The sequence below is a fragment of the Lissotriton vulgaris genome, chromosome 8 (genome assembly GCF_964263255.1).
Source record: "Lissotriton vulgaris chromosome 8, aLisVul1.2, whole genome shotgun sequence".
Taxonomy (NCBI): Eukaryota; Metazoa; Chordata; class Amphibia; order Caudata; family Salamandridae; genus Lissotriton; species Lissotriton vulgaris.
This window is the reverse complement of record NC_141696.1, coordinates 1,288,289,094-1,288,303,928: the sequence shown is the minus strand read 5'-3', so window position 1 is coordinate 1,288,303,928 and position 14,835 is coordinate 1,288,289,094. Positions and strand designations below refer to the sequence as shown.

Sequence of the window (14,835 nt, the reverse complement as noted above, 5' to 3'; positions counted from 1 at the left end):
TCAAGCCGAGATGTTATGAGTGCATTGACTACGGTCTTCTGGGTGGCAAGGGGCAGCATCCATAAGATCTTTCTCAGCCATTTCATAATAGTGAAACAAAGGCCTACCACTTTGTTTGCCTGTTGTTTCATTGAGAGGGTGTTATCAATGATAACACCAAGATTTCTCACTTGCGTGGCCGGAGTAGGGATGGAGCCAAGTTCGGAAGGCCAGTGAGATGGATTCCACAGGTCTTTGTTTTTCCCCAGAAGAAGGACCTCGGTCTTGTCTCCATTTAACTTCAGCTGGTTTGCTGACATCCAGCTGAAGATATTTTGTAGGCCTTGCTTGAGACATGATGGAGTCAGTGGGTTTGCCTCTGATAGGGAGAAGATGATTTGAGAATCATCGCCATATGTCATCAGAGTAAGCCCTGATTTATCAGCAAGGTCAGCCAAGGGTCTGAGGTATAAATTAAAAAACAACGGGCTCAAGTTAGAGCCCTGTGGTACTCCGTGAGGGGCATTTATTGACTCTGAGCAAGCTATAGGGGATGTGATTTGAAAGGTTCTGTGTGATAAAAAAGACTCAATCCAATTCAGTGCCTCACCACGGATACCGATTCTTTCTAGGGTGGCCAGGAGTTTAGGGTGGGAGATGGTATCGAAGGCCGCACTCAAGTCTAACAAAATAAGTGCGACTGTCTGGCCATCATCTAGGAGTTTCCTGATGTTTTCGGTAACTCCTAGTAAAGCTGTTTCTGTAGAGAAACCCGCTCTAAAGCCGGACTGTGATGAGTGAAGGAGAGAGTTCTCTTCAGTGAAGATGGTAAGGGCGGTATGAACGTGACGTTCCAGCAATTTTGAAAAGATTGGGAGAAGGGATATGGGCCGATAGTTTGTCAGAAGTTCAGGGTTGGCTGTCGGTTTTTTTAATAGTGGGCTGACCATGGCGTGTTTCCAGAGTGAGGGGACTGCGGAAAGCTGAAGTGAGGAGTTTAAAGTCTCAGCAATGATGGTCAGAGAGGGGGTGTCCAATTGCTTAAGAACAGAGGCAGGAATTGGATCACGAGGGGAGCCTGATTTGACGGTTCTAAGAATGGAATTGAGTGATTCCAGGGTGATGACAGGCCAGTGTTCAAGAGTGTTAATAATGCTTGAACTGAGGGGGGTATCATCTTCAGGGGTATGAGTAGGGAGGTTGCTTTTTATACCTGAGATGATTTTTTCAATTTTCTCACAAAAGAAGGAGGCGAGGTCTTGACATTGTTTTTTATCCAGCGGCTGGACTGATGCAGTCGTTTTTTCTCCTGCGAGGTCTTTGACAGTATTGAAAAGTGTTTTCGCCTTATTGATATAGTTTTATTCGAACAAAGAGATGCACCCACTTGGAACTTATTTGCCACTACAGATCCCACAAAGCCGCAGTGGATGACACGCCCAGTGGGGCGTGAACTGTTTAAAGATGTGCATTAAAGAAGGCGTCCCTTTGCTACTACAAACCCATGCCATTGGATATATATATCAAGGCCGGGGCAACTTGGCCGAAACGCTTCATGTTGTGACCTAATGGACTAAATTTGCACTTTATAAAAATTTCCTTTGCCGTGGTCCGTTCCTGACGGTGTAGCAGCGTGGAGGTTTTTGTGTGCTCACAGAAGGATTTGGTTTTGGTGAAATCATTTAAGTGCAACAAAACACCATTAATATTAATTACAGTCAGCAGGATACATCATCCATGTTTTGACCCCAAAAATAACTTCCACAGGATCTTAATCAGAACCAGTGAATGGTAGCAACCTGCAGTGAATAAAATCAATAGATAAGCCACTAAAGACTGTTAGAGTCCCAAAATAGAAAACCTCTTATTGGTTTGGCAGGAATTGTCTCACCGATATAGCCATCCATGTGGAATGCAAAAATGGATTTCTCAATGTTTCTTGATTGTGAAAAAGGGTGTCCCATTGCTATTAGATCACCAGTTACTCAAAGGTGATATTGAGCAGTTTCCTTTCATCACTTTAGACTTCCATTCAGCAAAATAAACTCTACAAAAAGGAGTAAGTAATATATCCGAAAATGTACCACTTTTTATATTGGAGAAATTCGAGCAGGTGCAAATTACCATTACACTAGTTTGTGAGTATAAAATATCAGCTGTGTAAAAAGCGCATTGACTGAGCCGTATGTATGATGGCACCATACATGGTGAGTAATCATTTAAAAGAGAGTACAATTCTGTAACCCAAAAGAGACAAGGTGCTGAGAGCACCACATTTTTCATGAACCACATGCAGTCACCAAGAATATATATGCTAGGAAACCAGTTTATCGGTTGGGAAACAAAGTTTCTCCCAAATGCGAAGACTCCATCCAGAGGATTTCTGTCAAAAAACCAGAACTACTCAGAAAAACAGAAAATAGTTAGGTATTGCCATTCACTGACAAGTGGAGGACTTGTGGCAGCTTAAGCCATGTCCTACCTGCTTAGTGTGGGACAATGTGTGCGCGAGCATTCTAAATATCGGCAGAATTCCCTCTATGTGTGCTGTGTACACGCTGCCGGTATGTTAAAAAGCACACTGGGTTATGCTTAAAATATGGTAATGGCATGGTGATCTCGGGGAGCTTAAAAAATGAAATTAAAAGGCGATGGGTCCATCCATTTTAGTTCTTTCATGGAAAGTAGACTGGTGAGATCCCCTCCTCTTCCATCTCTCATTGCGGTTATTGGGGTGTCTAGAAGTTATGCTTTTTCTGAGATAAGATTTAATAATCTAATAATGTCTGAAGCTAATATACGTTGTATAATTCCAGTTAGCGTTGGGTGAGTTAGCGTTTTCAAGCGTGGTTCCAATCTGTTGGTACAGATGTAGGTAGGGATGTCTAGTAGTTATGCTTTTTTTGTGACGTGACTTAATAATCTAATAATGTCTTAAACTAATCTACCTTTTAGAATTCCAGTTTGAGTTGAGTGGATTAGTGTTTTCAAGCATGGTTCCAATCTGTTGTTTAGGATTTTTGCATTTGTTTTTACGGTCAAAGTTAATGATGGAAATAGGAATGTAATATTTTGGGGTCAAGGGAATAATTTCATTCCTCAGGACTGTCAACTATGATTGCTTCTAATGATTGATCCCGTTACCAACCCTGTATCTGCATAGTGATCCAAAAAGCAATTTGATATGTTGTAGGATGACTTCTTTCCATGGGTTTCCATGGGTTTCACTTGTTTTAGCATTTGTATGGTTCTTGTAATTTTCTGATTCCTCTCTCATTTGTGATGATAGTCAGAATCTGAATTGGGAGGGTGTTTAGATCGTTTAGGCAAGTTTTGTAGGAAATGGAGTTACTACAGGAGTTTAATCTGTACTAAATCAATTAAAAACGGATTCTATTTGCTTTTTCATTGATTGTTATTTAGCCTTATTTATCCTTAATTGACGATATTTTTGTTCTGGACTTGTTTTGTTTCAAGATAATGGGTAAGCAGTCTCTACCAGTTTTATTACTCCGCTAAATTTTAAGTCCTTGTTGTTTTTGACAAAAAGAGGATCTTATTGAAACTCGTATTTAGGGAGTTGATTTAATTGACGGTATACTTTCCATTTTTTGTGCACCACACCAAATCCATAGTGCATACTTGAGTATTACACTAGGTATAGGTGCAAAATGTAGGGAGTATAAACACATAAGGCTCATCTATTTCTACCAGCAATTGTTCTCTTTTGACTTTGCCTTACTTGCACTGTGACACATTTTAAATTGTCCCACACAGGCATTTGATTTTTAATAGGGACTACATATAGTCCTTTTTTATTTCACTTTACTGTTTTCAGTTCCTCTCTGTGTATATTTGTTTCTCTTGTTTTGTATAACTCTGGTGGTGGTCCTCATTAGTAGTATTACTTTAGAGTTGTATTATCTTATTGCCATTTTCTAGCCCTGAGGAGGTCAATTGGAAATCTAACCAGTGACAAAACAAGTGTTGGCTAGAGACGTGATTAATTTGTGTAAGACGTATATGACCTAAAAAGTCTGTGAATAAAGCTCGTAAAGATTTAGGAAAACTTCAAACTAGTCCTCTCATACTTCCTGCCCTCATCTCACCATTTCGTTACTCCTTCCTTTATATTTTAGCACACTAATATGTCCCTTGTTTTCCCATGACCCACCTTCCATCTCTTCATCCCTGTTAATTTCTTTCTTTATCTTTCCAATCCCTCCCCTCTTTTGTTCATTCAGTTAACCCTTCTTTCGCTTTGTTATGAATATTTTATGTACCTTCCTTTATTTTAAAGGTATTCATAACATACTTCAGAACCTAATATATCCCTTCTTTTTTTCATCCCTTCTGCAATCATTCACCTGTTCCTACTTTTTTCTACCTCCCTTCCTTTCTCACAGCCCTGCTTTCTTGCTGTCTTTCATTCTTTCTGCTAGCATCCATTTATTTATTTCTCTTCTATCCCTTGCTTTATTCCTACTTTCCTTTACTACAACCTTACTCAAACCTCATGTCTCCATTTTTCATTTTTTGCTATTAATCTCTTCCCTTTTAATACTATCCCTTCCTCTCTTCCTTCCTTCACTTGTCTTTTTAATCCCTTCCATGTTTATCTGTTCCATCCTTTAACTCAGGGGTCCCCAAACTACGGCCCGCGGGCCAAATCCGGCCCGCCTAATGAAATCAAGTGGCCCTCCTGGTGTGTCCAGATTCACAGGGTTATTCATGTAAAAATTGTATTCCCACGCTCTAGAAATGATTTTGCATCGGGACACATGCGCAGATCGAAAGCGCAGATGCCTGCACTTGACTGGCGTACGCACGCGTCTTACGTCACACGTATCTGTGCATGGGGGAGGGTGCGCGCCAAGAGTCCGGTGTCAGGGACAGGCGCGGAGACCGGCGGCGCGGGAGCCTTGTGGGCCTTGTGAGCCGGTGAGTGTTACCCCAGTTTACCCGGAGCAGAGGTGTGATTAGCTGGGTGGGTGGGGGCCCATGGTGGAGACTTGTTTTATTGATGTTCCTTTTTTTTATGTAGCGCGGCCTTTACCCATTACCTACCTACATGGGGAAGACGCCATTTTCTGATCGGAAGTTTAATGTGATATAGTGGTGTTGCTAATCTGCATAGGGCGGGTTTTCAAGATCTTTGCCCGGCCTAAAATGTTTTGTAAAGTGTCTTCAGTGTCGGAAATCTGGTACTCAGTTGCCGATAGCCATTCATCATGTCCTTCCAGATTTTCCTTAAGCATAGTCGAAGCGCAGCTTAAGAGCATCGATCTCCTCATTGCATCGATCATGGCCAAACTCTCTTGCATCGATTTGTAAGTGTCTTCACTTAGTAATCTTTTGTTTTAAATTAGTGTCTTCACCCCCTTACCAGTGTTAGGCTCTGCAAGTGAGTCTGTTGCCAGGCATGGTAGGATCAGGTGTTTCTCATGAGAGCGGGCTGCCTTTTTAGAATCAAATTGTAGTCTGCCCTGTCTAAGGTCCGCCTTGCAAGTATACATTTTCTGGTATATTTCAGGGTCGTAGCCAGCGAGAGGGGTACATCGTTTTCAGAGCCTGCTTAAATTGTATTGTTGTCTGCGTGTGTTTCTCAAACGGTGTAGTACAAAGCAGACCGTTAGGGGTATCCTTCCTGAAAATGCTTTCTTGGCACATGGCTCTCCCGGTGAACCTCAATCCTGACCTGCAGCATTCACACACCCCTCTTCTAAAACTAGGGTCCCAGGCCCGGCTTAGCAAGTGCACCTCAAGCCTTACCGGCATCAGTAACTTCTTTACAGTTGTGGGGGGGAGGGTTGTTATGACAATTTTGAATACTGAGGCCTTACCCCTTACCTCCATGCACCCCACTACACCTCAGACCGACATCATTTAGTTTAGTATTACATGGATTGAGAGCATCGCAAACCCACTGTGGCCTGAAGGCTAGGGCGTTCGACTTCAGGGGAACCAGGTTCGAGTCTCGGCACCGACGCTCACCATCCTGTGATTCTGGGCAAATCACTTCATCTCCCTGTGCCTAACCTCGACCTTACATGCAACATCTCCTGTGAAACTGACCCAGCTCGGCCAGAGCACCTGGTGTTAACCTTCGAAACTCCTTGTGGTGAATGTGCCAAACCTGTACCCTGACTCACAGAACCCCAATGTTTACTACAGCGATGTTGAATAGACCTCTGTTAGTGCAGCCCCAGCACCCCTTGCTGCTAGCGCAATGATCCTGTGCCCATTACCTCTTTCTTTTGAAGAGCTGTGAACTGAACCTGTGCCCAGTACTCCTTGCTATTCTAGCGCTGTGATCCTGTGCCAAGCACTCCTTGCTGTTCTAGCGCTGTGATCCAGTGCCCAGCGCTCTTTCCTATTCTAGCGCTGTTATCCCGTGCCCAGCGCTCTTTGCCAGCTCACCACAATTGTAAACTTCTCCGCTCCCCTGCTATGGTGGATCAGAGATTGCCGATCCAAGTGTTAGTGCGCCCAAATGCACCTCAATCCGGACTTGAAATGTGCCATGCTATTCTGTTACTGTGAGGCTGCAACCAGCTCTCTCAGTGCGCCTCGATTTTGACGTGCAGAGTTCTCTGGCCTTCAAGTGCATAGAAGAGCTCCCACAGTGCAGAAAGCGTGTCGGTTCCTCCGGTTTAGGGTCCGAGATATTTCACTTCAGCGAGGGGCCTTTCACACAGGTGAGAACGAGAAGGTATATTAGACTTCTCCAATGACAATATGCAGACCTTGAAGCAGCTATGGGTGGTCGCAATCTGAGTCACAGGATTTAATCACATACTTGAATTGAGGAAACAGAATGCTGGGTACAAAGTACAAGTAGAGTTATAATACTGCAATAAATGAAGGTCACAAGAACAAACGTTACTTGGGCAGTGGTGGCATTTGTGCAAGTATCGAAAGTGAACAAGAGGTAGCAAATGGTCAGTGTGTTACAAGAGAAAAGTACCAAAAACAGAAGGATAATACTGCAATAAACGTAGTATTGTGAGATAGTGTTTTAAAAATAAAATCGCTGCAAAAAATGTCATTGTAATCTCCACAATGAAATTGGTTGTCACTTTTTGTCCCATATCATTTCCTGTTATAAGACTGACCCCGGCCCTTCATCACAGAAAGAAAAGTTGATGTGGCCCCTGCCTAAAAAAGTTTGGGGACCACTGCTTTAACTGCTTGATTTCTGTCTTAAACATTTCTTCATCCTTACCATTTGTCTCTTCTGTCCTTTTTGATTTTCTAAGTTTCTCTTTCATCTCCCTTCGTTTCCTCTTTCCGCAGTACAACCCACATAGCATGGTCTATTGGCATTGGCCAGAACATTGTGAAGTGTTACCATTAAAAACAAGCATTGGAAAAGCCAATAAGGTTCTCCTATGCTATTGACTTTGTCAATGGCTTTTTGCCATGCTATACAGCAACACAACTGCTCTGCAGCATTGCTGAAAGTTAAGGGGAAAAATGCTCTAGGACCGATCAGCGCTGACAATGAGGGCAGCGATCTGTGTTTTTTAGTGTGGAATTATTCTTTGACTTCACAAAAAAACATTTTCAGGAATAAATCACAATAACACCTTGACAGCAAATGTAAAGAACAGAATATTAAAATACACATGTATGCATCAATCTTATAAAACAAGCCAAAACCTGAGGATGCTGGGCAAAACACAAATTAGCCAATAACTAAACAAGTAAATGACAGCCTCCGTCTATAAACGAATGCAAGTCTGCAATTTACTAAAAGTAGTCTGAAGTTGTCAGAAGTTAGAAGGTATCTGGTTTGACAGCAATCATGCTTTTGATCATCAGATGGTCAACTGGTAGGGGTATGTTTTGGCATCATAAAGATGCTTCATAAGATCATGGGATTACTCCGGGATGTGGCTGAAAACTGTACTGTAATGTGCTATACCTGGGGACTTCCCAAAGCAGCATGAGAGCTCTTCATTCATTCAGAATGCTGCAGCTTAAAGTCCCTTGGTTTTCCCCTACCGATTCTGACCAGAGACATCTTCATTGGATACGGAGGAGGGATAGAATCTCTTTTATAGCACTTTGTTTTTGCCACAGGATTATGAACTCAAGAGATCCCTGTTACCTAAACCTTCTGATTAAACCTTACCTTCCTACTCGTCATCTGAAGACGGCAGGATCTTCACTGGTTATCGTCTCAAAATAACCAGAGCACACATGGGAGGTCGCTTCTTCAGGTATTACGCCTCAAAACTGTGGAACTATCTTTATGCTGAGCTAAGGCAAGAACAGTCTGAAACTATCTTTCGGAAAAATTTAAAAACTTGGTTTTTCAGACAACTGTAATATCTCTTGTTCTTTAGGAGTCAACTCTATTTCCCTGGTGTAGTAGTGAATTTCAGCCTGGGGTATACTCTGTTGGAGTAACCATTGCACTTTACAAATAGGATAACATAACACAGTGGAAAATGTTAATTCAGAAAAACACATACTGTATGTCAGCAGTCTTCATTGAAGGTAGTATGTTTACATCTTCATCTTAAATCTAAGCGACATGTGGCCAAAATGTATGTTTCGGACATTAATCACATGCAACAAAGCTTTGTGATGGCTAGTTGTTTGCTGTCAGCTTATGGAAATATTTGGGAACACAAACTTCAGCTCTTATGATTTCAAGTTGTTTTGCAAGCAAAAGCAAAAAAAAAACAAATCTGAGCGCAAGCTGCACGGACGAACACTAATAAAAAAATTCAATGCTCCAGGAAAGATAAAATACCCCGCAGCAGCTGTTTTGAGTGTCAAATTTCCCCCAAAAAGTAAAAATTTTTCACAATAAACAGTGGCTAGAAAGTAGCTGAGTTGCTTGGTGGAAAGAGACAGAGCCAACTCTGTGTGCTACATGGCACCTCAAACCTGCATTGAAGAGTAGAGCTAGAAGGGAGGAGGAGTCCCCGTTGGGAGGAACACTATGTATATGGCTCACATTCCCATCTGAGGGAGCACCGGAGGTTTTCCAGATTCAGCATTGTTGCTGAATCTGGTACTTTCCCACTCTCTCTCTCTCCCTGCAGAATAAAGCATATCATGATTGATGTTTTTGTGAAATTTGATAAAAATGTTATCATTACACAGTACTTCAAGCAGGCATTATGTATGTACCCTTGAGTGTTTTTTTGTCAGGTTCTGTGGCTTGTGGAAGATTTGTGCAGTCTCACACAGAGCAGTGTAATGGTAGATTTAAATTTATGGAAATGCTCCTCTAACATTTTAGAAGTCAATGAAGGTTTCCATGAATCATGGGTTTCATTAGTGGACCGTCATATCTCAAAGGTGTCTCCTCGAGATCCTCTGAATGGGTTCAACAGTAATCTCCAATGCTTTTGAGACTCAGCTCTCAGATCTGATTCCTGGTGTATTCCTCCCATGGGTGGGGAGAGGAGGCCATTTATTTGTTCCACCGCCCTGAGAGTATCCAGCAAGGGATTGAGGACCAGGCATTTTGTGGCCCAGTATCCGATAACAGGGACGTTACTTGTTGGTCATTACGAGTACCTAAAACTATCTTTAGTGATTTCCATGTTCCTTATTCGTTTTACACGTATAGTAAGATTTTTGATGATTTCATGAGCCTCAAAGGCTGCATGGCAACAATTGTTATGTATTTGGTATCGACAATCATGTGATGCACCTTCCTTTAATGTTCTGATTGGATTAAAAGGCATGGAATGCGACTTCTATACTTCTATTATTAGGCTCTATTATAGCAGTGCTTGGAGTCGGTTTGCATGTTCTATTTTCACACACTTATCAGAAGCTTCCTCGGAACGCCCACTCATGCAATGCAAGTGTAACATCGTTGGAAAAGCATAGAAACTGATTATCTTGGTTTTACTGCATTAGTAATACAGATTATAACACACTTGTCTACTATCCCTACATGTTTCATTAAATGTATTCATTTCTGAGAGTGAAATATCTTGTCCACTAGATTGGATTTTACTCTGAATTATTTTCTTACTCCCACCTTATCCAAGGGCATATCTTCAACTCTGTACATATATTCCCTTTTGTATTACAATCCCAGCAGTATGGAAAGTCCCCTTAACCATACTTTATCTGAAACTGGCCAAATGTTCTCAAACACATTTGGCATCAGTCAATGTTACTTGAAATAAATATGTAGCAAAATTGCTCCGTAAAAAACCATCACTACACCTTTCCATTTTTTACACACATTTTCCCTGTCTTCGACCTGTTTCACTATGTAAGTTCTCCGGAGATATTTAACAGGAAAAGCATGAGTGTGTGAAATTAGTGCACAATGTGTAATTAACAGTCAAGCACCAACTAGAATCTGTAGTACACTCCTGACTCTGGATGAAAGCCATTGTCTTGTGGGCATTTGAATTCAAAGATGTGACTGTGTGGAATGGGACAGGCGGGTGGGGGGCAGTTATTTGTGTTTAAGTAAGAGCCACTGCTTCCGGTAAACTACTGAAGCATCTTGCAGAATACCACCATAAATTAGTGGCAAAAAAGCAATGTATGATGGTAAATTTATTGGTAGATCAAAAACGTCAAGGCTGGAAGTAATTGCAAGATGTAGACGTGGTAGAAGACTGGATAAAGAGGAGATCATTGGCTGGCAGAGAGATGGTTTCCTGGGTGGGCTGTGCGACTGAGGTGGAACTTTGAACTGAATTGCAAAGAACGTCTTTGTTGGCGTGGCAGAAGGCAAGCAGAACATAATGGTTTGTATTGCGACTAAGGGGGCAGCAAGAAGGAGCGAGGCTTACCCGGCATTGGGGATCCAAGAGAGGGGAGTGACTCTAGAATGAGTGGCGATCTACCGGGTAAGAATGTCACAGAGAATGTTTGGGCCTAGTGAGTGGCTGGGCCAAAAGCTCTTTCTTTGCCTGAGTCTACTGATAAGTTTCCACGTACTGGAGAGGCGGACACACTCAGTAGACTTCTGTAAGTTGTGAGATTGGAGAACACTGGTGCTATAAATACTGGCGTGGAGGGTCAGCAGAGCTTTTAGGGCACATTAGGGAACGTCTGCTTCTATGAGGGATTGAGACTCCGCTTGTGACAATGCCAGAGCTCCACAAGCTCTAGGATACAGAGAGGTAAAACTAATAAGATCCAGAATATCTAAATCCTTGTTAAACAGGAATGAAATGAGTGCTGTGGAGCAAGTAGCACCAGTAGACGGAACCCTCCTGCATGCAGAATGCATAGATGTCAGAACATGTAGGGTGAAGCAATATGCACACTTTTCTTCTGACATCTGGTCTCCAGAGTTTCAATGCAAGAATTACAGTGTCATTACTGGTGTTGGTAAATCAGTGACACTGTTTGGTCACCCAGTCCCTTAGTCACCTCCAACTTCATAATTCTGGGGATGGGTATGAGTTCTATGAGTAGTCTGTTAAGGCAGTATATCAAGCTCTACTTGTCTGCCATAGGCTGAAATATATGAATATGTCAAAGAGGTGGGGGTTTTCCCAGCTCCTTAAATTTTTCTAATGAAATAAACACCCCTTCCCAACCTAGAAGCCCTAACAGTGTCAGGCCATCTTTATGATGGGTTTTTTAGCAACTAAACCATAATAGAAAATTGGAATGTTGAGAGCTCGATTAAAGACAATGGAGTAGCTCTGGGCTTAAAATGACTTGCATGAGCCCAGAGCTCCCAGCATTCCTATGTTCTGCTTCATGTTTCTCCCTTCTTAATTAAGAACCTTCTACTCTTTGTGGGTGGAATTTTCCAATAGCCTTACAGCCCTTGTGCCTCGGGCTGCACTGGTTGTTAAAGGTCATCTTTCTCGTTAAAGGCCCTTGCCTGCAGCTCAGACCTATAACTTTGGTTCAGGGCGTTTTAACAACCAGTGTGGCCCTTGCAAGCAGGATATAAGGCTATATTAGAACTCTGGAATGTTGAGAGCTTCATTGAAGAAAATGAAGAGCCTCAGGCCAAATTGTTGTAGGCCACGTGCCTGGACTCCTGGCGCCATTATGGCTGGTATAAACCTTCGACTTGAACATTCCAATGTTTGTGTTTTCTGTTTCTCCCTTTTTAATGTTGCTGTAGGAGACTGGGTAAAGCAGAAAACATCTGGAGGGTTTCCCATTCAATTGTGATGTGCGAGACATTTTCTCCTCACACCACTTCCTTTGCAAGCTCAAGTGCTTTTTGAACATGAGGTATGCCCTAGCCTTCAGACTTCACTCCGGTTATCACACAGTGCATTTAGCATAATTTTGATTTATTTTTTCGAAAATTTGTGTTATTTTTCTGGTGATAGAGGCAAGTACGCAGTTCCTCACAGCCTAACTCTTACTTGTTTGTGCCTGTTATCAGGACAGCTATAATATTATTATTGATTGGACGAGCTTGGTGAACCCAAAATTATTCTATTAGTTCATTGATTCTCAGTGTCACAATTGCTCTCCCTCTTTAAAAGTAGTTTGTTCTGTTGGCATGTTTTTTATCTTCTTTATTATTTAGTTAAGATGAATAGAGTATGCCATATCCATCTAATAAATGTTTAATGGGTGTGGTGGTATTCTAACTAATTATTCAAAATCAAAACAGTCTCCACAAAGGTCATTTGGTATGTTTATTTACACAGTACAAGCATGAAATACTCTGCTCCAACTCAGACGGATGGTTCGCGACTGCTGGTCATTTGTGAGGTGGTGCTTGGAAATTGCCTTGACCTAAAGAAGAAAGATTTTTCTTTGACAAATCCACCTCCGGGATATCACAGTGTACACGGAATTCGTAAAGCACCTGGTTTAGACACAGATTTTGAGGTATTGTGCTTGGTATCAAACAGTATACACTGAATTTTTCATCATATATTCACTTGACTATGTATGTTTGCTTAAAATGTTTTCGCCACAATTGCTATTGTTTGGAATTTTATGCCAAATTAAACAGTTCAAAATTGTATTTTAAATGTATTTAACATTCTTCTCTAAATTTAACTGTTCAAAGCTCTATCTGTAGTGAAAGAAACCTTTGACATTCCTCCCACACAGTTAGCTTGCTACTCTCTATTTTTACTAAATCCTGTTTTGGGAAAATGCCCCATTCTCACTTTTCTTTCACTTCCTTTTCCTCTTGCTCTTTTCTCCCCCACCAATCCCCAGTTGCCCTTTTCTCTGCCAAATGCTTCCAGTCACAACATGAATCTACCTTACTGCTCCTTCTATCCTTTGACCACCAGTTGTGATCCCTTCTCCCGAGTGGTATCCCCAGCCTATGCAGTGCACAAAGATAACATATTGGTGTGCTGGTAATATTTGTTTTGCAGAGTTTCTTTTTCACATGTGACAATTGTGTATGGCGCTTTAGTGTAGCATACTTAGGCGCCTTTGTTTGGATACATAATGGGTTTGTGAGATGATGCTATGTGGTCAGTCATGGACTAAAATGAATGAGAAAAACATTGCTTGTCTATTCGTATGTAATCAATCAAATGAACTCAGAGGTTGACTCCTGTGAATACCATCTCATTATGCAGCATGCTGTGGCCTTACCCTGCAGTGTTAATGGGATGGTGTTGACTAGTCTTGCAACTGTTTGAGGCTCGTCTCTTTTAGGTCTGAATAGTGGAGCAGATTTCTTGCTGTGACTCAGCATTGACATTTGAAGATCTTGTGTTCTGCAGACACAGATTTATCTAAACACAAGTATTGCTGCAAAGAAATACACTTCTGTAAAGAAATGCCTGACAAGCCTATTAAGCTAGTATACATTTTCCAAAATATCCTGGCTCATCCATCGTACACAAGGATGTTAAGTAACTGTTTTATTTTTTTTTTAAAAGCTGTTCCCAAGTCTTGTCTTGATAGTTCTAAGTGGTTCTGGAAACTACATCCATCACCTTATGGTAGAGGCATATTGCTGCAGATCTTATGCTTTGTCTCCTTATACGTTTTGGGGCTGTTCCTTCAGCTTATGCCATATATATTACATTTGGAAGGTGTCAGGAATTCACCCATTCCAGTGAGGAAGAGCTAGGATTAGGATTCAAACAATAATCCACCAATCTTCCCTTTAGGGCTTCCAGAGAGTTGGAAAGATAACCTGACATTCTGGATGAACCTGCAACGGGGAAAGAGGGGTTAAGATTTTAAGGGAAGTCAAGGGAGAAGTTCACACCAGTGAGAAGTCTGTCACCAGAGTTCTCTGCACTCCCAGAATGGATGGCATTGGAGTACGAAATGTCAGAGTCAGCCTTAAGGTCCTGGTAGCACAAATAGGAAAATGTAATATTATTATATGGGCTGAAGGCACACACATGAAAGGGAATATAGGGAGGGAAATGGAACTCCCTGGGTACTTTAAAGAAGATATTGAAAATGAGATGCAAAGACACCAGGAAACACCCAGAGACCCGTAAGCACTTAGAGGACTGTCAGGCAAAGCAGGTTTCAGCGGTGGGACACAGGACAACCAAAGATTGTGAAACATAGAAATCTAGCAGTAGGGAAGGTAAGACAACCAGGGTAAAGGGAGAGACAAACCAGCGAAGGAAATGAACACAACAATAGTGAAGGAAACACAATACAGTGACAAACGAAGTGAGAGCAATACAACCAGCTGAAATTTGACTGGCACCCTCTTGCCATTTCTTAGCCCTTTTATAGTGACCAGGAGGTACTGTGGTCCCTATTCTGGCCTGATCTGGAAATACCTGTTCTTAGCCCTCAACGTATGAGACACCTGCCAAGAGCCTGCAGTTCAAAGTTTCCAATCCCTCCTGGTCTTTTGTGATCTTTTAGTCCCACTCCACACAGACATGCACTTGTATTCTCCCAGCTTGAAATCCTGTTAGAGGAGAAGTAGGTATGTAT

The 14,835-nt window shown here is 41.8% G+C and overlaps 1 protein-coding gene across 3 annotated transcripts in view; it reads left to right on the top strand.

Annotated features, from left to right (window-relative positions):
- The window catches only part of PARP4 (poly(ADP-ribose) polymerase family member 4), a 1,988,214-nt gene that overhangs the window by 369,840 nt on the left and 1,603,539 nt on the right, over positions 1-14,835 (top strand). For all 3 annotated transcript variants that reach the window (XM_086935217.1, XM_086935220.1, XM_086935219.1), the window contains exon 14: positions 12,603-12,786. In XM_086935217.1, the coding sequence (XP_086791343.1) occupies positions 12,603-12,786 (184 nt within the window). The remainder of the gene's footprint in view (positions 1-12,602; positions 12,787-14,835) is intronic.